Source organism: Penicillium roqueforti, assembly GCF_015533775.1.
Source record: "Penicillium roqueforti strain LCP96 04111 chromosome Unknown scaffold_02, whole genome shotgun sequence".
Lineage (NCBI taxonomy): Eukaryota > Fungi > Ascomycota > Eurotiomycetes > Eurotiales > Aspergillaceae > Penicillium > Penicillium roqueforti.
Genome location: NW_024067566.1, coordinates 862,735 through 886,437, shown reverse-complemented (window position 1 = coordinate 886,437; position 23,703 = coordinate 862,735). Strand labels below are relative to the sequence as shown.

Here is a 23,703-nt window from a genome sequence, read left to right as displayed (position 1 = left end):
CTACATAATGTATGTTGACATGCTAATAAACCGATTGAAGCAGAAGCAGTTCATAATTAAATAATCGAAATCATCAATGCATAGTATCTCATAATTATGTGGACGCAAGAGTTCGTTCACAAAGCCCTATATGTATATCCCTTTCCCAATATCCAATATCCCTTCCATATTAACAATTAAAGCAGATGAAGATCCGGGCGCACATTAGCCAACCGACAAGTACCCTGATACATCCTCTCAAGGGTCGACGCCATGACCTCTAGATCAGTAGACTCCGACGACCAATGCTTCAGCGTTCGAATCGACAACCTCACCAAAGCAGTCCAATTCGACGGTAAACGTACCTGCCACGTACTAGGATCCCGAGATGCTTCAAGCTGATATAAGACAGCCCCGAGGATGTGCACAGCACAGGCGAAGCTGGCGCGCACTACATTCCAGATCCACTCGTGGCGGAATTGATACCAGTAGCTTGGTATTAGGGTGACGCAGTTGTCAATGGCTTTTTGGGCCAGATGGAACACTTCTGCCCACATTGCGTTGTTCTTCCTGATAAACGCTGGCATCCCCTGGAAGTGCATCGCGAGGTAGAACGCTGGTCGGTAGATCCTCTCTAATGCCATGTGGTACCGGCCACGGAAGAAGAACCTCAGATCTGGATTGTCTTTTTGGGACTGGATCCCGGATACCGAGATTTGGTACCTTTTGAAAGAGTTAGCAAGGCCAGTAGGGGTCCTTTCATTGCCATATTCGAAGACTTGGTCGTACCATGATGTTACTACACGCTCCGCGTCCATTGTCTTTCTTAGAAGACCGGGAATATCTTTGGTCCAGCCCTTCTCTCCTTGACACCACATGTCAGACACTATGTCATTAGTGGTTCGGCGGTTACAGATGGACCCGATGTAGAATTTCCAGCCTTTCTCTTCTTCGGTGCCATCCAGCTCAAAGCCTGGCTTGACTGCAAAATCTTGGTCTTCATCCATTTCATCATATGAGGAAGAAAATCTGCGAGAGAATTTAGGGAATGGATCTGAATAGCCCAGGCTTTCAAGACCACTGCTCCAGAGAGGGAGCTCGCTCTGCATCTCACTGTCGACGATACTTAGTTGATGATCATATAAGAGTCTGGTAAGAAAAACCCACTGTTCCGCTTGGATACAAGACCAATATAGTCTCGATTCCAGATTATGGTAATTGTCATCAGCAGTCCACTGCTCTCTACACAGCGACCGCAAACGAACTTCTAATCTGCAAGATGCCTGCTGATAACAGAACCAAGCCTGCAGAGGTCGTATGGCATGTCTGTGGTAGCTTCCAGCAAGAAGAAAACACTGGATGTCTGTTGGGGACGTGTGCAGGAAGCCGAATCTCTGCTTTGCCGCGTGGAAATATGTCTCAGCCAAATCGAGATTGGCGTCTGACATGGGTGGTGCTTGAAGTGCATCGAGATTCGCTGGCATATCATCCGCTAGGGGAACAAACTTCGATGACGTGCACGAAGCCAAGGCACACGCTAACAGCTACAGAAATGACTTAGTTCAAGTGGGACTTCCAAAGGAGAGTTGACATACCACTTGACACGAGGGGCCATCCCATCCCAGACCCTGGACGGTGACCTCCTTGGCATAACGGTCTAGACTGTCCAGATCGACTATCGGGTTTCGTCGGTGGCATAGTAGAAAGTACTTCCTGCAAAGTCTTGGGATCTCATCGACAAAGCTTCCAATCCCCACCTGCCGGGGTGCCTGCATACTGCGGGGCTGGTTATCCAGCGAGTCGAGTAGAAAAGATCGGATATGTTTCTCGGCTTCGGTGATGACCTTGTTGAAAATAGGCCATCGGAGCATATTCTCCCCGGAGCTAGCCATGTAAAGGACTCGGGGATCATTATCAGCTCCCCGGTCATCGATACTAGCGGTGCTGGTGCTAGATGGATTGCTCCCCGGCAATGAATCAGCTATGGGGCTAGTATTCTGCATGGCCAACTCAAAGAATCCTTCCTTGAGTGAGCGAGTCGAGCTGGTGGAGCCTTCGGATTTGATATTCTCTAGCAAACCGGCGATATGATTCAGTCGCTGGAGCACCTCATTGTTCGATGGGTTCCCCGAATCAAATCCAACCCTAAGAACAAAGCTAATGTTTAGTGTGTTGTCCTCTCCACACGATCATGTTATCTTACTGGTTCTGATGTGGCGATGTTTCGGGATAGTTGCACTCCATCCCCTGCACGGCGCAGTAGCTACAGGTCGGCCTGGTATTGTCACATCGAGTCTTCCGCAGCCGACAGGTCTGACAGGCCGTCGGGGCTCGGGTTCGGATCTCGCGCTTCCTAGCGGTTCTTTGGTTGCCAAACTCCATGTTCATCCCAAGTGCGAATCCGCGGGGGGGTTTTCGGGGAGGCCGGGGAGATAGATGAGGGGAGATGCGAAAGATTAAGTGCGACCCACGGATATTCAGTACGAAGTACGCCGTAGTTAGAAAGCAATTCCTCGAGAGACCGTCCACTGCACAGCAAACAAAGAAACATTCAACCCACCGAGTGCTGACGGATGTGGCGTGGCCGGATAAGGCAATGGGTAACAAAGAACTGTCGAGGCGATGTGATGGCCAAAGGTTAACCCCCATGGCTGCCTCAGGGGTTTCACGATGCTGATTGGAGGACGATGCACTCCCTGGTCACTCGGGACATGGGTGCTCTCTTGGGTGATTTGATGCCTTCTTTTTATTCCAAATAAACGGCTCCCCGACCCTTTCTCCGATCCCAAGGGTCTCGAATCTCGTATTCCTAGAGGTTCTCTTTTCGGATTGCTGCAGCCGTTGAAAAAAAAACAAGGAAATCGTTGTGATATCCCCGGATATTTGGGTATTTGGGGATGGAGTACCGATAGGTTGAGAATCCGAGACATTCCGTTGATGGGATGTTGTGAACTTCTTGTACTTTGTGTAAAAAGATTGAATATTTGAATATAACCCAAGAAGCTTGTCCCTAGATATTTCTACAGTCGTATTGGAAATTAGCTTCACGTCTGTACACACCCCGACTTTTGTTTTTTAATATTGTGATAGGTTCGAACCTGGGGCATTGTGGAGGGGGTGGTCATATAGGAGTACTCCACATTCGGCTTCTTATAGCCCTAATAGTTCATCTCACGTAGAGTCAAAGAGGACAAATGAAAACTATTGATCATATCGTCAATGAAATTCATCCGCTCAGATAAGTACATGTACAAGCCTTGTCCAAAAGGCCAAAATCTTAACGCCGAAATTAATGCACAGTGTCACAGAGTCACAGGGTCACAGCCACTTCATCGGACCTTCCTCTTGGGTCGCCTTACCAAAGGCGCTTCACAATGTTCGGTCCAAGCATCTTCAAATACCGTCTTTCGTGGGCCAATCTGGCCTTGGTAGAAGTTTAGCTTACGCACAACTTCCATAGCACCTGTACCCAGTGACACTGTCTTGCCCATGATGATACATTCCGACACACCCTCGATGAGATCGGTACGACCGAGACCACCGGCGTCGAAGAGGTGATCGGCAGTCTTCTCGAACGAAGCAAGCTGAAGGACTGAGTCACGCATCTTAGCCAGACCGAAACGCGTGATACCGAGCACTTCACCCTTGTAGGTCATCACGTCGGCCAGAAGCTGCATGTGGCGAGGATCAATGTCCATGTCCTTCATGACTTCGCTAATTTCGACGACGATTGTGCTTCGGGCAGCTTCAATACCCAGAACCTCTCGCGCCTCCATGATGTTGTTGGTCCTGGTGTGGAGACCGTCCACACCCATCGTAGTCATACACTCCCTCAATCCGTAGCCTTCCACGAGCAAAGTGTTCGTGGTCGAGGTCTCGTCCGTGCGAATGATAGCTCGGGTGGCACGTGGGTGACCCAGGATTTGGATGTTAGGAAGAATACGCTTCAAATGCTTCAGGCGGAGGAAGGGATCAACGCTCGTGGCGGCAATCTCCGTCTTAGAAAGAGATGCCTTGCTGGCCGGATCGAGATCCATGTGGACCTTGATTGAGGCTTGCTTGCACGAGAACTTGAGATCGCCTCCCTTGAAGCGCTTGTTGGTTTTAATCGCCTCGACGATCTGTGGCGTCGTGATCTCCAGCGCCAGATCCTCGATTGTTTTCCAGTTCAGAACAACCTTCAAATAGGCATCATCGGGGGACCAAACCTCCGTGATAGAGTGGATGACGTCGCGGAGGAAGGTCTTTTCAATGCGTCCTTTCACAATACGAGCAGCGATAGTGCTTTCTTTGTTGACCAATTCGCAAGCCACGACGGGAGTACTGATCTCCTTTGAGGCGTTGATGATTTCCTTGATACGAGGTACACCCTGCGTGATACTCATTCCGGCGACACCAGCGAAATGGAAAGTTTTCAAGGTCATTTGCGTTCCTGGCTCACCAATGGACTGGGCACCAACGGCACCCACAGCGTGACCGGGCTCGACCTGGGCTCTCTTGTATTTCAACAAACAGGCAGTGATGAAAGCCCTCAACGTGGTATCTGTCAGCTTGCCTGTGTGATCCAAGCCCTTACGGCTCTGCTGATCGGACGGGTCGATATCGCCGCCTTGAGAGATCAATTTGTCGGCCCTCTTTTGCACGTATTCCTGAATCGAGTCAAGGAAGTCACGGGCACTTTCGAACTGATCGATACCATGATCACTGCGATCCATATATGCCAGGTCATTGCCGAGCAAGTCCTTGCGGACTAGCTTCGTACGTTCCTTCGAAAGCATCTGTTCGCAGACTTCCATCATTTCCATCGGTAACAAGCTTCGCTCGTCGTTGTTGTACGTAGTGGATTCTGAGTGAATAAATGTTCGATCGAAGTGGACAGGTTTGGCTTTACCCTCCATATCCACGGGATCCAACTTATCGTCACCATACTGGAACTGAACGATGGCAGCAGACGAGTTACGGACCGTGTCATCATACATCGATGACAAATCCTCGAGGGATTTCATCAGACGACGAGACATGTAACCAGTCTCGGCAGTCTTGACAGCTGTATCGACCAGACCTTCACGACCGGACATAGCGTGGAAAATGAACTCTGGAGGCTCCAGCCCGGAGAAGAAACTGTTTCGAACGAAACCCTTCGACGGGGGCTGTCGTGCATTCTTTGGGAAATGCGGTAGGGTACGATCCTGGAAGCCGTCCTGGACACGTTGACCACCGATAATTTGTTGACCGACAAGAGCAACCATTTGGGACACGTTGATACTAGAACCCTTCGACCCGGAAGTGGCCATGATCAGGGGCGAGTTGTACTTGCTCAACTGCATAATACACTCGTCACCAGCTTGTTGACGGACTTTACTGAGAATACCGGAGATCTGGTTCTCCATGGTTTGCAATTCGTCGCATCCAGGATACTTCTCCAGAGTGCCCGCCTTGTACTTAGCAATGACTTCGTCACACTGCGAGTACGCTGCCTCAACAAGATCGTTTTTCGACTGAACGAGTCCTGCACTAGGGTAGACATCTCCGATACCAATTGAAAAGCCGATGTTGGTGAACCATCGGGCGGACAGTTTAGATAGACGGTTCATACCCTCGGCTGCTGCCGGTGGGCCATAATCTCTGAGCATAATGTAGAAAACATTGTCTTTCTTTCCAGAACCAATTGTAGACTTGTCCATCACACCACACATAACTTCCGAGTTGCGGATAACTAACCAGCCATCATTGGGGTCCAAGTCCTTGGGACGACCATCCTTGGGCATCTTGAACTCACGGCATGCGGCGTCTAAGTTAACCATAACGGGGTCGGATAGGTTGGGGCGCATAAGAATGTTAAAGACTTGTTTGCCAGTCCACATCATCTGGGGCTTCAAAATTGATGGTGGTGGGAGATCGAATCTTGTTTCAGGTCCGAGCATATAGAGACAGATCTGCGTGAAGGAGGCACGATCAAAGAAGTTGTCTTTGCTGCTCAACACATACGCGGCACTAATGAAATCCTGAATGGCAGAAATGATGGGCTCTCCATTTTTAGGGGTGACCAAATTGTTCTTCACGCCCATTAGCTCCATCGCTTCTGCTCGGGCTTCTTCGGTCTGCGGCACATGAAGGTTCATCTCATCTCCATCGAAATCGGCATTATAAGGATTGCAGACACACTCGTTCAATCGGAAAGTCCTATGGGGTCGGATTTTGGCGAAATGAGATAGAATACTGAGCTTGTGGAGGGAAGGCTGTCGATTGAACAGCACAATGTCGCCGTCTTCGAGATGACGCTCAACCACATCGCCTTCTTGCAGCTGATCAGCCATTCGCTGAGTATTACTATACTTCAACATCTGTCTGAATCCGGTTCCTTTCTTGACGATCAAGTTCGCTCCGGGCCATTTGTTGCTACCATTGCAAATCCGTCGTTGCAGTTTTTCCTTGTTATATCTGGTCACTAGTTCAGGATAAGTCATAACCTTTGCCACCAGCTCCGGAACAGCGACCTCATCGACTCGCAAATTTGGATCGGGTGAAATGACAGTTCGCCCAGAGAAATCAACACGTTTTCCTGACAGGTTTCCACGGAAACGACCTTGCTTTCCCTTCAAGCGTTGAACGAAGCCCCGGATTGGTTTTCCAAGATCGGCTTTGTTAAGCCCAGGCACATCGCTGTTTATGTAGACAGCAATTTGAAGCTGCATGTAGTCCCAGCACTCCATGATTGTTTGAACTGGAGCGCCCTTGAGTAGAGCATTTTTAAGATTGATATTGCTCTGCACAATGTCACCTAGCTTGGCGGTCAAGTCATCTTCTGTGGATGCGCCATCTTGTCCTACTGAAGGCCGAATGCAAACCGGTGGAGCTGGGATAAATTGCCATAGGAACATTTCCGGGCGAGCCTCCTTTGGATTCATGCCAATCAACTCACAGTCAGAGTCGGACATTTTCTTGAATAGCTTAAGAACGCGAAGGGGGTTCATATCATCCTGCGCCTTTTTGAAGTGCTTTTCGACCTCCGGGTTTGCGCCTCTCGCCTCGAGGAAAGAGTTATCAAAGACATCCTTGCTGATCGGCGTTTCTTTTTTGACGGAAACCGAGACGTTGAATGCACGGAACTTGTCGTGGGTAATCTTCAGAGCACTTGTTCCGGTCTTTTTCACGACACCATTGATCGCTCCGCAGTATGTACATTTACGGGTTTTCCGACACCGTTCGTTGATGCGCTTTGCTATCTGCGTCCGGCGTAGATTATCAAGGCCCGGTCGGCGCATATCGCGAAGATAGGTACGGCGCTCTGCCTCGGGGAGCAGAATATTCGAACATTCCTTGCAAATTTCCTGAAGGATCGAAATGACGCGCTTGAAATAACCGACGTGGAAAGATGGCAGGACCAATCTCACATGGCCAAAATGACCATTGCAGTCTTTGAGGTTGTTTCCACATGTTGCGCAAGAATCGGTTTTGTTCGAGATACCCATGCGCTGGTCGAGAGGTCCATTCGCAACGACCGTTCGGGTCTGATCCAAGTCGAAAAACTTTCGGTCGGAAACTTCCACCACTGCTTGGGCAACAATATCATCATTGGTTCTGGAACATAAATATTCATTAGCGATCAAGTCTGCGACAAACGCTTGTGACAAGCACATGTGAATGAACTGCGTACAAGACACCAAACTTCAGTTCCTTGATCACTTTAGGAACGCTGTCAATAACCTGGGCCTTGCCCAGGTCTACCTGCGCACCCTCTGGAGGCTGCATGGCCGTGTCAAGTGCGGAGCATGGCAGGGTGACTCAAAGCGATGCGATCGGCATATGCGGACGTCAGCCGCCAGACCAGATTTCAGGCTCGAAGAAGAATTAACTCTGATATTTTGTGGTATGTATGCAATTAGAAGCCACAGATATCGAGCGAGGTTATTTTGACACAATAAAGTGAAGTGAGAATGAGTAGAGGAAGAAGTTATATGGCGGGGGTCTTGACATGAACTTTTTTTCTGCCGGTAAAGCTCTCACCGCTGTCATGAGTGGCGCATGTTTGTATAATGTCTTAATACAAGAGAAAATATCTCAGAAATAGTGTTATACAATGTATTTAGATGCTAATTTACACGCTTATTTTGCCAAGAATGCCTGGAAAGCTTTGTGCTCGATCACGACATTTCCAACTGCTCGCAACCTCTTGCGGCCTTCTTTCTGCTTCTCGAGCAGCTTTCGTCGCCGACTTACATCACTAGCATGCAATTTTGCCAGCACGTCTTTTCGGTAAGGCTTGATAGTCTCACGAGCGATGATTTTCTTACCGACAGCAGCCTGGATGATGATCTCAAAAAGTTGTCGGTCGACATGCTCCTTGAACTTGGTTACCCAAATTCTGCCCTGTCGGTTCACCTGGCTCGAATGCATAATTCGCGTTACGGCGTCCACTGGCTCCCTGTTGACCAAGAGTTGTAGCCTGACAATGTCACCAGCTCGCCATGCAGATTCTTCGTAGTCCAGGCTGGCATAGCCCTTGGTACCTCCTTTCAGTTTTCCAAAGAAATCATCAACCAAATGGGCTAGAGGCACTTCGTACTTCATAATGACCTGAGTCGATGTGAAATACTCAATGCTTTGTTGCTCACCGCGATTGGCTTCGCAGAGCTCAATCACTTTCCCCAAGTACTCTTCTGGGAACGTCAGAGTGCACAAAACATACGGCTCTTGAACCTCGGCGACTTTGAGTCGTACACTATCATCATCGGGGAATTTGGCGGGATTGGTGATAATCTCTTCGGCGCCACTTTTCCACACGACCTTGACTGGGACGGAGGGTGGTGTAATGATGATACTGGCGCCGTGCTCCTGTCGTAGGCGGTCTTCAAACACGGAGCAGTGAAGGGTTCCCAAAAATCCCATACGGAAACCGGCACCTAAGGCCTCTGAAGACTCTTTCTGTACTGTGATGCTTCGATCATTCAAAACCAGCTGGTTGATGCTGTCCTCTAGGTGCTCGAAGAGATCCGCATTCACTGGGTATACGGCCACAAAGACCATCGATTTGGGCTCTTCGAATCCAGGCAAAGGTTCGACGATCTTTTCATAACCGACTCTTGTGAAAGTATCACCAATCTTGGCCTCCTTACTCCGCTTCATGCCGGGGTTGAAGTAGATGTACCCAACCTGGCCTGCACGGAGAACAGTTTGTGCGGTCTCGGTCGGATACATGATCCCGACTTCACCAACAAAATATTTGAGACCGGTAACAAAGGAGATGAGCTGCTGACCTGCACGCACCTCACCGTCGAAAATACGGACCAAGAGGATCACGCCCTTGTAGGAGTCGTACCAGGAATCCACGAGGAGCATACGAAGTGGTTTCTTAGAATCACCGATAGGTCTAGCATGAAGTTAGCAAAATAAATAGCGCTTTGGGAAGCCACTGGGTAAACCTACGCAGGGATCTTCTCCACTACCGTCGGTAGCACAGCCGGAACGTTTAATCCAGTCTTTGCCGAAACCATCACCGCATTTTCTGTATCAATCTCGAATGTGTTTCTTATCTGCTCCAGAGCCCGCTCTGGGTCCGCCGAGGGGAGATCAACCTTGTTGAGAATGGGAATCAATTCGAGGCCTTGCGCAAAGGCCAAGTAGAAATTGGCGACTGTCTGCGCCTGAACGCCCTGACTGGCGTCAACGAGGAGGATTGCTCCACCGCAACTGGCATAACTTCGCGACACCTCGGCACGGAAGTCCACATGGCCAGGTGTATCGACCAAATGTAGCAAGTAATCCTCGCCTTTATAGTTGTAGATCATGGTACACGTCTGTGCTTTGACCGTAATTCCTCGCTCTCGTTCGACATCGAGTTTGTCCAAAACTTGCTTGTTCGATCCTGCTTCAATTGTGCCCGTCAATTCGAGTAATCGGTCGGAAAGCGTGCTCTTGCCGTGGTCAACGTGTGCAACGATGCAGAAATTGCGAAAACGTTCGATTGGGATCGCGGCAATTCTCTTCTCGAGGTTTACGTCGAGTTTTATATGCGCAATTTTCGAACGTCCATAGTAAATCGTGGTAGTAGAGAAACTCCTTTTAAACCTATACAAAGAAAATACAGTTGGTGGTCGGAGGCTCGCGGCCTGGCATCTCGGCGCTGCGCTCAGCCATCGGCCTAACTGCAGACATCCTCGCATTGGGACTTCTGCGGTGGCATAGGAGGGGCTGATGGTATGCAAGCGTCGAATCGAAGTTTATCCGTGGGGCAATCGATCAGCACTTGAGTGCTGGTTGGACTTGTCACGATTTGCGGAGAAAAAACGGACGCGCGGGCGGTGACTGTTTATTGCTGCGGTGACCATTCGACGTAAACAAGGCTCTATCTTTCTTTCACCTTCAGAGTCCGCAGCTGCCTATCTACGAGTTCATCATGTCGGAAACCAAGGGAAAGTCAAAGGTGCACAAGCTGTCGATCAAAGGTCCATACCTCTCGTCTACTTATGCAGTTATCGTGGTTGTACAAAGCTTACAAGATAACAGGATCGGCCAAGCTTGTCTCCGAATTCGTGAGTCGTCCTTTAGATTACGTCAATGATGTCTGAGTACTAACAGGCTCAGTTTGAATACTCGATTAATTCAATCCTGTAAGTTTACAGACGTTTTCAGTCCAAGACACTGGCTGATCGCATTGGGTGCTCAGCTTCCAACGAGGAGTCTATCCTCCCGAGGATTTCACGACGTAAGTATGCCCTCCATCTTTACCCACTAAAATACAGCAAGCTAATTGGAAATAGTATTAAAAAATATGGCCTCAATATGCTCGGTTCGTGAACCGTGTTCTTCTTAGCCGACGTCGACAGCCCTAACTTCATAGCAGTTTCGGCCGACGACCAGGTCAAAGCCTACATCAAGAAGATCATGTCCCAGTTGAAGGAATGGATGCAGGGAGGAAAGATCTCGAAGCTTGTGGTAGTTATCACGAGCAAGGAGACCGGCGAACATGTGGAGAGATGGCAATTCGACGTATGCATTCAACACTCTCTTATCCAAGCCAGTGGCTAACTATAATGTGACGGAATAGGTCGAAGTCTTCGGCAAAAATTCGAAAAGCAAGAGCTCACAGAAAGCCGGTGACAAAGAGAACAGCACATCGGGGTAAGTCCGTCGACCGTGAGGTCATCTTGATCATCCCACTAATCTAACATCTTTACGCTTTGAAGAGACGCAAAAACCCCCGAACCTATCGAAAAGACAGAAAAACAAATTCAGGAGGAGATCCAAGCCATCTTCCGCCAAATCACCGCATCTGTCACCTTTCTCCCCGTCCTTGATGGTGACTGCACCTTCAATGTACTTGTCTATGCCGACGCAGATTCAGACGTGCCGGTGGAATGGGGCGACAGTGATGCCAAGGAAATTAAGAACGCAGAGAAGGTTCAACTAAGGAGCTTCAGCACAAACAATCACCGAGTTGGAACTCTGGTCAGCTACCGGCTGGCGGATTAAGCTCCCGGGTACACATTATGATCAAATACGAAGGATACTACGGATTGGCGTTTCGGGAAAGGATCAAGGACTTTTTCCACTTATCTATGTCAGAGGCATATTTGTTTCGGTCAACATCAAGGCCCCTTGGTTGTATCATGTTTAGTATAAGACCAAGGCAGGCTCTCTCGCTTCGGGAACCAATTATTACAATGGTCATGCCCATCATAGCGGATTAGATGTGACACCACATTTTCCAGTCCCAGATGAGAGAATATATCGTTTTCTATTCCAGGGGACCAGCCTCGTCTCGCCCTTTTCCCTACTAGATCCCCGTTCACTCCGTAAAGATCTTCTCTCCAAAGCCCGATCCCATTCATAGCCTCGCCCCGAGTTAAAGTCTCTAGTGGAGTAACTTCCACTGGTGGATTGATACCTATCACAGCAACTTTGTGCATATAGTCTTTTTGTTCCGGGCCAACAGGAATCAGTCCCACAGCTGGGAAGTGGCACTGCATGAATCGAGCGCGTTTAAACTCGTGAGTCACGACTGTGACTCTCTGTGGATAAATGCCCGTGTGTATCCGGAACTGTATTAGAGAGAACAAAAGATTTTGATATGAATCCGTGGCGTTGGTTTCTGCGATGATTCTTGATGGGTCAATTGTGGAGATAGTGGACATGTCTCGGAAGTAATCGTTATCCTTGGCCAAGTTCTGAATGTTGCTATATATGAGCTTTCTGGATGACCGGTTGTACGGAATTCAGGCTTCTTACCAGGTAGGATTGACCTTCACTGAGCTCTGTTCTAGGCTTCTTGGTAGGCCCTCTGTGCAATGGATTAACGAAAAGAAATTGAAAAGGATATGATGAGAAACCCTTACCCGGAAAATAGAAGCAAGCCATGAGAGTCTTCTGCTAGAGCTTTCAATCCAGCTTTGACATGATCGATGAATGTGGGTGTTTCTCCCTTCTGGAAGGGCTCAATAAGCCTTCAGTGCATTAGATGGTATCTTTCATATAAAAGATCATTTCACACTAACCACTCGCTCTCTGAGGCCCCAAGCTTTGGGCCTCCGGTGTAAATAGCATGGCAGCAGACAATGATAAGGTGGTTGCATATAGCAAAGTTGGCATCTGGATTTGCGGTCATACTGGTGGATCTTGGCTGATCAAGCGAATGGATTCGGGTTTATCACAATGCAAGACATATAGACGATGCTAGTGAACTATGGACAATTATTGAGGATGGCTGAACAACCTCAGCTTCTAAATTCGTGCCCTCGATAGTGAGGCGAAGAGAAGGGCGGTCAACCGCACGCCACCTCAGAAAGAGTTCTCCTTCTTGTCTGCGGACTGAAGCCATCGGAATATTTTCTTTGCCTTGGCCTAAGGACGCCGGAGGCATGTTAAGATAGCCAAAAAAGATGATATGTTGTATATAATGTCTCAAAAATCACAAACCAACTAGATATCCTTACATCGTCAACCTTGGATCATAGAGACCGCAAACCGTCCGACTTGATCCAACGTGTACTATAAAGTTGAAAGTTGAAAGGTAAAATAGTAAAATTCGGTAGAATTGCTAAATCGTTGTCAACTATACATCAAAGCGAGGCTGTGGTCAAAGCAACTGCCGGTCCACACTATCAGGCACGTTGACCTTCTCCAAGATAGTCGGATCTCTTCACTCTCAACAAACTGCTTCAGAGCCGAATACATACTCCGATATCAACCACTGAAGGGTCTGTAACGTCCGTCGCACTCATAACCTGGGCAAGGTAATGCAGGGTACACACCAACGCATTCACATCCTGTATACGGCCAAGTAGAGCAGGCATATGTCCAGTCCAGGTGCCTCGCGGTACCGGCAATATCGAGCAGTTGTTCTACGAAACGGAGTCGAAAACTGCGGTCATGGCCCTTCATGCGGGTTAGACTGGACAGACAGGCCGGTGCCTGTGCCAGTTGGCCAAAGTTGAACGTAGCACCGAGCTCAACCGCCCGAAGCACATCGTCCATATATTGGTCCCGTCCTTCCCAAAAGGATGTCCTCGTCCGTGCGTAAGAATAAAACAAAGAATCGGGGAGATATCGGCAGTATTTCACGATATAGAAAGCAAAAATTTGTTTCCAAGTACTCCGTACTTTACCTTCCCTTTGCAAGCGTGGCTATGCATTTTCTTTGTTTCCTGAGGCATATAGACCCTAGGTATCCTTTCTCCTTTTTCACATATTGATAACCTCCGTGGATCTGAAGTATGTCGCCCACAATTCGTTCCCGGAGAATCCAGTTGAAAAACACCTGGTGTATCAAGTGTTTTAAGATCTTCAGTGAAAAACTTCGATATTGCGAATCCCTCCGAAGCATTTCCGATCCAGTGCCTTCTGAACGAGGAAGGCACGAAGAAATGCCAACAGTGTGGTGCAGAGGAAAAGCAGTTGCCTTCGACCAGTGAGGGAATATGGGGAAACGCCCACGGTTCGGGGTCGCTCCCTCCTAGGAACGCCACCTTTACGGCCGGAATATGTCCAAGCGGACCATTCTAGAGATGGAAGACATTGCGCCGAAGATGGTTCTTGCCTGTGAAGAAAAAAATAAAATTACCTAATTGTACATGTTCGTCATCGCCCTCCATCCATGCGCCATAATATCAGCCCCCAGATCTGGGGACCCCCTCGCTAAATGCATCCGCGAAGCGAGAAACAAAGGCGAAACAAGTGGAAAGAAAAAAAAAGAGAACGCCTGAGCTTGTGGGGGGGGCATGCAAAGGATTTTGAAAATCAGAGGACGAATCAATATGTGCTGACAGCCCAGACCATGAATTGGAACGCAACCGTGCGATGAACGCCAACCAGAGAATTCTAGTTGTAAAATACATTTCCATGACCCAGTAAAAAATAGTAAAGAAACCATGAAGGAACGTAGTAATGCATAGATATGAGAAAAAAAGATTGTGCCAATGTAGAGAACGGCAGTACAAGGGTATCAGTCGAAAAGGATGTGTTGATTTAGAGAGGATCGTGGCGGAAAGTGCAGTTGTCGCCTTTGCGACACTTGCCCTCGGCCCAAAATCTGCAAGCAACTAGTCCCACCTTATACTATTTCAAAAGAATTAGCCAACTGCTTATCAAAAAAATGCTGCAGTGTACCTACAGGCTTGGCCTCGTTGGCGCCAAATTTGGTTCGTTTCGAGCGGCTCCACGATTCGGGGTTAGAATTGTCGTCATAATAACCGCCCTCGCGGCCGCGCTTGCGCTCTGGGTCTTCATAGTCATGCCCTTGCTGTCGGAATGGGAGAGCACCGTTTTGGTTCTGCCCACCGAATTGTGCGAACATGGCGCCCAGGTTAGGTGCCATTGCTGATTGCGATTGCTGGGGCTGGGAATATGCAGGCGGCGCCTGCATTTGTTTCATAACATTCAATATCGCGTTGAAGTCAAGGCCTTGCGGCTGTGGAATTGGTACTGGTGGAGCCGGGGGGACCTGTGGTTGAGGTTGTTGTTGACGGAACATGCTGATGGTCCTCTCGAGATCCGGCATGCCCCCGGGTTGAGTTGCCTGCGGGGCTGGGATTGGTTGCGCCTGTCCAGGAACACCCTGGATGATCTTGAGCAAATTGGAGATGTCAAATCCACTGTCTCCGGGAGTAGGTCGCTGCGGTTGTTGGGTTGGTTGGGGAGTCGTAGGCTTGGGATTCATGTAGGAGTAGTAACGTTCCTGGCGGACCTGTAGTGTCTTTGTAAGTATTGGATCGTAGTGTTATCAGAAGTATAGCATACCTTGACCAGGTCGGGCAACTCTCCGAAAGGCAATACATCGGTAACAATATCGTCGGGGTCAGGAGCTGGTGGTTCCTTTGGTGTGTCGGGCATGTCAGCAGGAGAGGTATAGAAGACCATAAGGGTAGTAGATTCCCGATGCTCCTGAGCCTCCCTCTCGGGACTCGTGGGCAGCTGAGTGCCGCCGCGCTTGATGAAACTGCCATCATTTGATTCCTCGAAATCGAAATCGACCACTATAATGGTCAATAGGAATTGAAGATGCATTTGGAAGAATAACTTACTTGAAAGAGTATAACCGTCTTGAAATACGGTCTCACCGAGATCCTCTTCTTCCAATTCGTCCATATCTTTGTGAAGCTTGAGAACACTACCTTCACCTTTAACGTCTCCTCGTGAGCGCAATGACCCATCGCCGGGACCTAATTCTTCATCCGGGTCGTGGGTAAATAGTCGGACTTCGGTAAGAGCATCATCCGGCTTCCAGGTCACGCGAAGTTTACGGCGCTCTTCTTTACGCAACCTGTTTTTGCGCTCAGCTTCAGTCTCCGGGGGCTGATCTTCGGCGGGCTTGGGGCTTGGTGCCTGCTTGGGTTTGTTCAAGTCGGCCATAATGTCGCCAAATGAGAAAGATGGCTTTGGGGCTGGTGTCTTTTCCTTTTCGGAAGCAGCACTATTTGAAAGGTTAGTACAGATGAACTTCGGAAACAGTTCCTTCGTGGGTACATACGTTGGCTTTGCTGCGGCGGCGGCAGCAGCCCTATCCGCATTTGTGGTCCCGGGTCTCTTGGACGCCGAACTTAAAGTGCCAAAGAGACTTGTTGGCTTAGGGGCCACGATATTGGCTTTAGGGCGCAGCACTGCAGCGCCGGTTGGCTTACTACTTTGTGCTCCTTTGACCGGTCCATTGCTTGCGGGTGCATGTTTATTCACATCCTTCAAGGGATTGGTAACTGCCATTCGTTTTGTGCCAGGCTGCAGATTGCTATCCGCCTCACGGGGTCGCTTCACTCCAGCCTCTCCTTTAGGCTGATCTGCTAAAACGCTCCTTGGATGAGAGTCTTCCTTGGCGGACTTTTCACTCTCGTGTTTACGCTTCGTAGAGGCCGCAGCATTATCCAATATCTTCTGTGTGAGGTCCTTAACCTGCTGGCCACCCTTTTTGAGAAACTTTGGCAACAATTTGGAAAGATTGGTCTTTTGCATCAGGTCTTCTGTCAAAGTCGAGAAACGCGAGAAGAGCTTATTCCATGTTAGCCATTGCATTTGACATAAGAGGAGACAAACGTTAAACTTACCGAAAGCAAATTAATAGTCAGAGTCCCAGCAAAGTCTGCTGCTTGGAAACGATCGAGTAAGAACGAATATAAAGCCGCCACAACCATAGGATGCTCTCCCAGCCTACATGAAATTAACGATCAGTCATTTGAGCTCAACTATAACGTTTCAAGAATTTTGGCACACAAAGCTGCAAGTTTGAGCCAATTTCTAGATAGGAGAGATTCCCCCCAAAGAGATTCACAGATAGCTTCTGAAGGGCATATCTGAGAATCCATATGATGGAACCATTTTGCTCCATCTGATACTCTTATATATGTACTTAGGACACGCATGTATAATCAAGCCTTGCCACCGGCGAATAGAGCGATGAGCCTTTATTCTAGCCCGTGACAGTGCTTTCATATTCAATGCTTCCAAGAATATTTATAGGTTTCTCAAACAGCTTCGGGATTTCTGTGGCCATTACAGCCAGATGGAAGGGAGGGAAGATATAGGGGTTGGGAGAGGAGAGGGATACATACTTCTCAACAATATTGGGATGACCCATTTCCAGTGTCGTGGTCGCAATTTTATCCATGGTACGACGTTGCGAAGTGACTTTCTCCTTAAGTTGTGTTGCTTTCTGGTTGTCATCTTGGTTTTCAGCCAGCTTCATGGCCTGAACTTGTTCCTTCCACGCATCTCTTAATCCTTTGACAAGCTCTTTGTAGGCTACCAGCGCATTCTTGACCTTCTCAGGACCAGGCCATTTGTTCCTCGGTGACCACACGGCTTGGAGGGTATCATATTGCGCTGCAGCCTCGGGCTCAGTCGGGCGGATCGGAGGGATAGGAGAAGGCTCGTCAGGTGCTTCAATCTCAAGATCGGATTCATCCGAACTTTCACTTTCTGACTTAGATAAAGTTCTCATTCGGCCATTTTGAGAAGTCTTCTTCGTTTGCTGCTTATTAGAAGCGCCCTTCTTATCGGGGACTACAACTTGCAGTACTGGTAATCCTATGAAAGTCAGTATTAAGTCTAACACAATGGGTTTCAACTGGTCTACGCATACCTCCAGGTGGAATCACCGGGTTGCCATTTAGTGCCATATGCGACTGGACTGAAAGATCATGCTGGTAGTAATTAAATTGCCTACCCCTTCTAAAAATCAGCAAGTGCATTTTAAACATCCATAAAGTAAAGTGATAACTTACTGTTCGCTCCCTTGTTGTTTGAGGTCTGCAGGAATTCCCTGAATAAAGTTGTTTGTCAACGAAGACTGCTGTGGATTGAATGCCTGCGGGATAGAATTTAGGAACTGGGGGTTGATGGTGACATTCGGGTCTGAATCGGAGTAATCGTTGGTCAAATCAATTGTGTTTTGCTGCCTCAAGTTAGAGTCACGGTCACCACGAAGGGCATTTAGGGTCGGCTTACCAGCATTTCCGAGGAGTAGCTTTGAGGTAAAGAGTATGCAGAAATTGACGACTGGGGTTGTTGCTGTTGCCGTGGCTGTATTCTCTGCTGCGCGGGTGCTTCAGGAAATGTGTCTGGCACTGAGATGTGTGTGTTTTGTGGATGGAAATAATTTTGCTGGTAGGGAAATGATGGAAATGACGAAGATTCGGAGGCGCTCAGGGGACGAGAGTCAAAAGATAACCCATCTTGTTGGAAATGAGGAGCTTGGGAATGTATCTGATACTGATGCGAAGCTCCATATCCTCGTTGCGGTGGCTGTTGCAAAGGATTTGCTTGCTGCCAAGGCTGATGCACTGATGAGTAAATGCCATGGTTCGGATCTGGTCGTGAGGCTAGCTCTCTTGGCTGCTGTTGAAAAACAGGATGGTCCCATCCGATCCCAAGAGGTGTTGGTTGCGATGCAGAATCGTGCTGCTGTTGAGGCTGGTGCTGGGGTTGAGATGGCTGCTGAAGCTGCTGCTCGGGATCAGGGTAGGCGGGGTCAAGTGTGCTCCAGTAATCAGCAGGTAGTGAATTCCCATGAGATAACCCCTGAATAGGGGTTTGAGCTGATTGCTCCATGGTGAAGCTCAGTCGAAGCTTCTCTAAGTTACTATGAAGCCTCACGTAATCACGTGCATGCACCTGCCTGGACAGGGCTTGGAGTTTATTTTGGCGCTCACCGCCTTTTAATTTTGGATGAAGTGGGTCGGAGGTTCGGAGGGATAAATAATTTTTCCGGTGAGGGAAGTGAGATGATTGGCTGGTTGTCTCACGACGGCAGAACAGGGGCCTGTAGAGCTGCTGGACTGAAGAATTGATAAGGATTAGACAATTCACATGTTTGATACGCCTAGAGTGGACTTCAAGAGTTGCAGTATGAGTACTGTCGTACCTTATGAGAGAAAACAACGATTGCTTTTGGTTTTGACTCAGGATTAAAGCGGTGTATGCCTCAGGCACAAACTTTGTTCCGCGAGCTGACGGCGTTACCTTTGGCCTTGCAGCTTAATGACGAAGGCTCCGCAGTTGCAAATACAACGTAGAAGTATTAAGATGGCCCAGCTTTTTCTCCGGCGCCTCTCTCCTTGTGTTCTTGACTTTGTATCTCCTGCTTTCTCTTCTTGGGCCGTTCCTGTTGTCCGGCTTTTCGCTCTCCTTTCTCGGTCTTAAGTTTTGTCCCAAAAGAGTGTCCTTGAGGAATCAGAGAAGTAAAAGGCTCTCATACGAAGGGCCAATCTAGCGTCACAGCCATTCGCTTTACGGAAAAAAAAGAAGGGATTGGGGGAAAGGTGTTGACGGATGGTTAGAGTAGATGACTTGGTTTGAAGAAGAGAGTAAAAGGGACAAAAGCTGCTGGCAAGGCGGTTAACCGATGGTACGATGGCGTACCAAAATTGACCGTAATTGTGGTATTGAAGGTCGTTCATTGGCCCACCGCCGTGTAAGTTACAACCCCTGTGTTACATGGCAGAATCAAACACATATGATCTTTAATGTTTGCAGTGTTTGCAGTGTTTGCAATATTTATGTCAGCGCAGCTCAGAGCGGGATCCATGCCAGGTGGAGCGATAGCAAGAACCCCGGTGTCAACAGTGCAAGGTACAACCTCATCATTATTATAAGAGTTGCGCGCATATTTCAGCTATCTTCCTGCGCAGCTCTGTACCTTTCCAAGCTTTGGTTGAAACCGAGCATTTCTCCCAATCTCACACAGCGCTGCCAACTATTGCCATGGCGCAATCCATGTCCCTCCGGGACCGACAGGTCGGTAAGTGACGCAAGCTAGATTTTTGAAATGAATTGACCTTTACTGATCCCTGGCTTTCAGCATCAATTCAAAAGTTATTGAACTTGAATCATGATCCACAACCTGTTGAAGACAACACCATCGATCAGTCCGGGTCCGGCGGTCTTATCTCACACTCCACTCCGATTTTGAATGAAGATGGTGACCCGATATGGAAGGTCTTGGTCTTCGATAATATGGGCCGGGATGTCATCAGCAGTGTCCTGAGGGTAAATGACCTCCGGGCATGGGGCATAACTATTCATCTGTATGGTCGCCGCCTTCTCCCCCTAAACTGGGCCAACGCTAACGAAGACTCCAAGAAACCTTCATTCACAAAGATACCCTATTCCAGATGTCCCGGTTGTATATTTCGTGGAACCAACCCCCGATAATATCCAGGCGATCACTCGCGACCTTTCCCACGGGCTCTACTCCCCAGCCTACGTGAACTTCCTATCCTCCGTCCCGCGGCCACTTCTCGAGGATTTCGCTTCTCAAATAGTCACTTCTGGCGCATCTGAGCATATTGCGCAGGTTTTCGATCAATATCTCAACTTTATTGTGGCAGAACCGGACCTCTTCAGTTTAGGGCTTGGAAAGGATGCATACTACAAGATCAACAGCCCAAAAACGACTGATGAAGACCTAGATGGGATTGTTGACAAAGTGGTTAGTGGCTTGTTTAGTGTGAGCGTGACAATGGGTAAGTATTATATCCTATCTTGGATCATCGAACGAAGTTCTGACTGGCTGCGCAGGTAGTATCCCAATCATACGGTGCCCCAAGGGTGGTGCAGCGGAATTGATCGCAACAAAACTGGATCGGAAACTGCGAGACCACATCCTCAATTCCAAAGATAACCTCTTCTCGGGCAATCAAAACGCTTTGCCAGGAGTGCCATCAGCACGGCCGGTACTAATCATCATGGATCGAAACATTGATCTAGTCCCAATGCTCTCTCACTCGTGGACATATCAATCCCTAGTCCAGGATGTTCTTGAAATGCGTTTGAATCGAATCACTGTGGATGCAGGTGCAGGCGATCCAGAAGCTAAGGGCTCCAAAAGGTCTTATGACTTGAACAGTACCGACTTCTTCTGGCAACGCAATGCCGGAGCCCCATTCCCCCAAGTGGCTGAGGATATTGATGCTGAGCTTACGCGGTACAAGGAAGATGCGAATGAGATTACAAAGAAGACGGGAGCCTCTTCGATTGAAGATCTCCAGAATGATACCAGTGCCTCCGCGCAACATCTCAAGGCCGCCATCACACTGCTCCCTGAGTTGCGGGAACGCAAGGCAGTTCTTGATATGCACATGAACATTGCCACCGCACTGCTCAAGGGTATCAAAGATCGGCAGTTGGACAACTTCTTCGAACTAGAAGAGACCATCACCAAACAATCAAAGTCACAGATTTTGGAGTTAATCAGTGATCCTTCCAAAGGAAGTGAACCATTGGACAAGCTGCGCTTGTTCGTGATTTGGTTCCTCAGCACTGAAACTGAGCTCAGCCGCTCGGAAATGACTCAGTTCGAAGAGGCCCTGACACGAGCCGGCGTGCCCGACATCTCCTCTCTTGCCTATGTCCGCCAAGTGCGCGAGATCACGCGTATGACCATGATGACAACATCTGCACCAGAACAACAATCGTCCGATCTATTCCGTGGGTTCTCCTCACTTTCAAATCGCCTGACGGATCGCATTACCTCGGGCGCTTTAGGTGCCAACTTCGACTCGCTCATTTCAGGAGTAAAGAATTTCCTACCAGCGAACAAGGATCTCACTGTGACCAAGATTACCGAGTCCATCATGGACCCGGCTGCAGCTTCAAGCTCTGCCATTGCAAAGACCGAAAACTACCTCTACTTTGACCCGAGGAGCGCGAACGCACGTGGCGCCATGCCTCCGGCATCCGCATCGCGAAACCCGCAAATGCCTGGTGGCATTGGTAGCGCAGGCCCTGGCACCGGTGCCAGCTTCGGACAGCGCCGCCAAGCTTTCAGCGAGGCTATTGTCTTTACAGTTGGTGGTGGAAGCATGGAGGAGTACGGCAACTTGCAGGAATGGGTTCGCCGAACAAATGGCCAACCGGGTGCCGAGGGTGCGCCAGCTCAACGTGCAGCACCTGGAAACCGCCGGAGAGTTGTTTATGGAAGCACAGACCTGATGAACGCTACTGAATTCCTGTCGGATTCATTGGTGCCTCTCGGTCGGGATAGCTAATTGTAATTGTGACTAGGTGGGAGTCGACATCAGCATAGAGCCAACCGGATGGCTGTACACCTAAAACATAGTATAATTGAAGTGCTCTGATATGTCTATGATGTCTAATGGTGTTCTTTCCTGCTATTGACTTGCCTTAGCGATTTTGTTCTTTGCTAGACATCCAAATCTCACCCATAATTATGTCTATTTGAGGGCACGACTTCATCCTCGAACTCCACCTAATGTGTTGAGCCAACCCCAAGGTCTGCTCGCGGTCTCGATCAACGAATACGATCTTGGTAGAACGAAATAAACAGAACTCTCTCGAGCCAATTCATGGTATCATATTGGAAATCTACAGAAACTCCTAAATATCTGGCACTTGTGGGGTTCAATAATCATCTGTCAATCCTATGGGGTATAGAAGTATACCACCATCATCATCCGCCTTCTGAGGCAACAGTCTGGAACCAAAGCCGCAGCAAACTCGATCAATCAGAACCTTTTCCAGAGATATGCGACTTGGAGTTATCTTCTTTGTCCATTCAGCCGCATTGCCTCACTTGTCCATGGTCGCCTGAGTGATGTCAGGGCAGTATCATCGTCCTGGGATCTAGCGCCACGACGAGGGTATAAGAATCAGACTGACCTGGTGCTTTTTACATTCCATAAAAAGAAAGATTACACAAATAATATTATCACTCTTAACACATCGTCAAGATGACCAACTACGGAGACACCTGGTCCACGACCTACGACACCTACGACACCGCGGGAACAGCCTACAATCCTGCAGGCTCAACCTATGATACCCTGAGTTCAACCTACAGCCCCGTGGGATACGATACCTACGACACAAGGGACTACGGCACACGGGACTATGGCACAAGCGACTATGGCGCAGTTGGCTACGGTACAAATGCGACTGCCACAACTTACGATACCAACACCGGCCGCGGCACCACAACTTACGACCCCCAGACCGGTGCCTACGACCAACACCTTGATTACGACACCCCTACTGGCCGGCGCCACCACCGCGAGCGAGTGAACGATAGTGGCACCTATCGACACCGCGACGTTGACCGATTTGACGACGGATCCTCTCGTGTCCACAAGGAATACGACAACCCCAACACTGGTACCAGCTACCACCGTGACTATGAGCGGTAAAAGGGCTCAATATTTGAAGAATTCGCGTTGGGTTTGGACCCAGGCTTGTATATATAAGACGGCATGAGACCACGAACCTGTATGAACTGAAGCAAAACGCGAAAACAGGAAAAAAAGATGAAAAGGTTAAAAAAACAAAAAAAGCCTGATTTGTTGTCCGTTTTAGCGACTCTATAGCTGTTGTTTCCGTCTGTCGTTACAGTCTTGTTGTTCCTGTCTGTCGTTACTGCTCGGCTCAACTAGTCTGGTTTCATTGTTGGCGAAGGTATGGCTTCAATTCAAATCAGACAGAATGCAAATAAAATAAATTGGGTATATCTCAAAAAACTTTCCTATCTTTTGTAGTTGTATGTTGTATGACGCGCCACGGATGTACGGAGTATACTGCTAAAAGAGGAAATAGACTACTAGATGACCTTGGCTTTGGTGTGGACATTAAAAAGGGATATACAATGCTTTCATTTCATATAATAGGTCTAAACTAAATGAAATCCATAACAATATACACCTCTCCTTCATATCTATGAACGTAACGAATATCAAATCTCATTTGGGGCTCTTGGCGTCGATGCCTCAGGCGGCCCCAGTAGCCACATGC

General features: G+C 48.6%; 9 protein-coding genes across 9 annotated transcripts; 3 read left to right on the top strand and 6 right to left on the bottom strand.

The window, feature by feature from the left end:
* Positions 1-176: 176 nt before the first annotated feature.
* LCP9604111_1805 (Zn(II)2Cys6 transcription factor) lies at positions 177-2,361 on the bottom strand (the record flags this gene model as incomplete). Its single annotated transcript, XM_039069212.1, has 5 exons — positions 177-702; positions 769-1,092; positions 1,147-1,523; positions 1,575-2,124; positions 2,183-2,361. The coding sequence occupies 5 exons, from the start codon at positions 2,359-2,361 to the stop codon at positions 177-179; spliced, it is 1,956 nt and encodes a 651-aa protein (XP_038931932.1).
* A 947-nt stretch (positions 2,362-3,308) lies between these two features.
* On the bottom strand, positions 3,309-7,731 carry LCP9604111_1804 (DNA-directed RNA polymerase III core subunit RPO31; the record flags this gene model as incomplete). The annotated part of the gene is made up of 2 exons (XM_039069211.1): positions 3,309-7,560; positions 7,637-7,731. 2 exons carry the CDS (start codon positions 7,729-7,731, stop codon positions 3,309-3,311), a joined length of 4,347 nt encoding a protein of 1,448 aa, XP_038931931.1.
* Positions 7,732-8,085: 354 nt separating this feature from the next.
* Positions 8,086-10,142, bottom strand: LCP9604111_1803 (GTPase GUF1; the record flags this gene model as incomplete). The annotated part of the gene is made up of 2 exons (XM_039069210.1): positions 8,086-9,349; positions 9,406-10,142. 2 exons carry the CDS (start codon positions 10,140-10,142, stop codon positions 8,086-8,088), a joined length of 2,001 nt encoding a protein of 666 aa, XP_038931930.1.
* A 233-nt stretch (positions 10,143-10,375) lies between these two features.
* Positions 10,376-11,451, top strand: LCP9604111_1802 (spindle checkpoint protein MAD2; the record flags this gene model as incomplete). Its single annotated transcript, XM_039069209.1, has 8 exons — positions 10,376-10,424; positions 10,486-10,511; positions 10,564-10,589; positions 10,646-10,684; positions 10,740-10,768; positions 10,823-10,968; positions 11,027-11,100; positions 11,166-11,451. The coding sequence occupies 8 exons, from the start codon at positions 10,376-10,378 to the stop codon at positions 11,449-11,451; spliced, it is 675 nt and encodes a 224-aa protein (XP_038931929.1).
* A 116-nt stretch (positions 11,452-11,567) lies between these two features.
* Positions 11,568-12,583, bottom strand: LCP9604111_1801 (DUF218 domain protein; the record flags this gene model as incomplete). The annotated part of the gene is made up of 4 exons (XM_039069208.1): positions 11,568-12,146; positions 12,208-12,259; positions 12,315-12,422; positions 12,474-12,583. 4 exons carry the CDS (start codon positions 12,581-12,583, stop codon positions 11,568-11,570), a joined length of 849 nt encoding a protein of 282 aa, XP_038931928.1.
* A 1,859-nt stretch (positions 12,584-14,442) lies between these two features.
* LCP9604111_1800 (uncharacterized protein) lies at positions 14,443-18,513 on the bottom strand (the record flags this gene model as incomplete). The annotated part of the gene is made up of 11 exons (XM_039069207.1): positions 14,443-14,532; positions 14,588-15,160; positions 15,214-15,449; positions 15,498-15,886; positions 15,944-16,455; positions 16,512-16,614; positions 16,678-16,757; positions 16,961-17,490; positions 17,546-17,631; positions 17,688-17,857; positions 17,911-18,513. The coding sequence occupies 11 exons, from the start codon at positions 18,511-18,513 to the stop codon at positions 14,443-14,445; spliced, it is 3,372 nt and encodes a 1,123-aa protein (XP_038931927.1).
* Positions 18,514-18,703: 190 nt separating this feature from the next.
* LCP9604111_1799 (uncharacterized protein) lies at positions 18,704-19,361 on the bottom strand (the record flags this gene model as incomplete). The annotated part of the gene is made up of 3 exons (XM_039069204.1): positions 18,704-18,740; positions 18,827-18,911; positions 19,160-19,361. 3 exons carry the CDS (start codon positions 19,359-19,361, stop codon positions 18,704-18,706), a joined length of 324 nt encoding a protein of 107 aa, XP_038931926.1.
* Positions 19,362-19,665: 304 nt separating this feature from the next.
* On the top strand, positions 19,666-21,950 carry sly1 (syntaxin-binding protein; the record flags this gene model as incomplete). Its single annotated transcript, XM_039069203.1, has 4 exons — positions 19,666-19,702; positions 19,763-19,988; positions 20,044-20,426; positions 20,482-21,950. 4 exons carry the CDS (start codon positions 19,666-19,668, stop codon positions 21,948-21,950), a joined length of 2,115 nt encoding a protein of 704 aa, XP_038931925.1.
* A 702-nt stretch (positions 21,951-22,652) lies between these two features.
* On the top strand, positions 22,653-23,105 carry LCP9604111_1797 (uncharacterized protein; the record flags this gene model as incomplete). Its single annotated transcript, XM_039069202.1, has 1 exon — positions 22,653-23,105. The coding sequence occupies one exon, from the start codon at positions 22,653-22,655 to the stop codon at positions 23,103-23,105; it is 453 nt and encodes a 150-aa protein (XP_038931924.1).
* Positions 23,106-23,703: the final 598 nt, after the last annotated feature.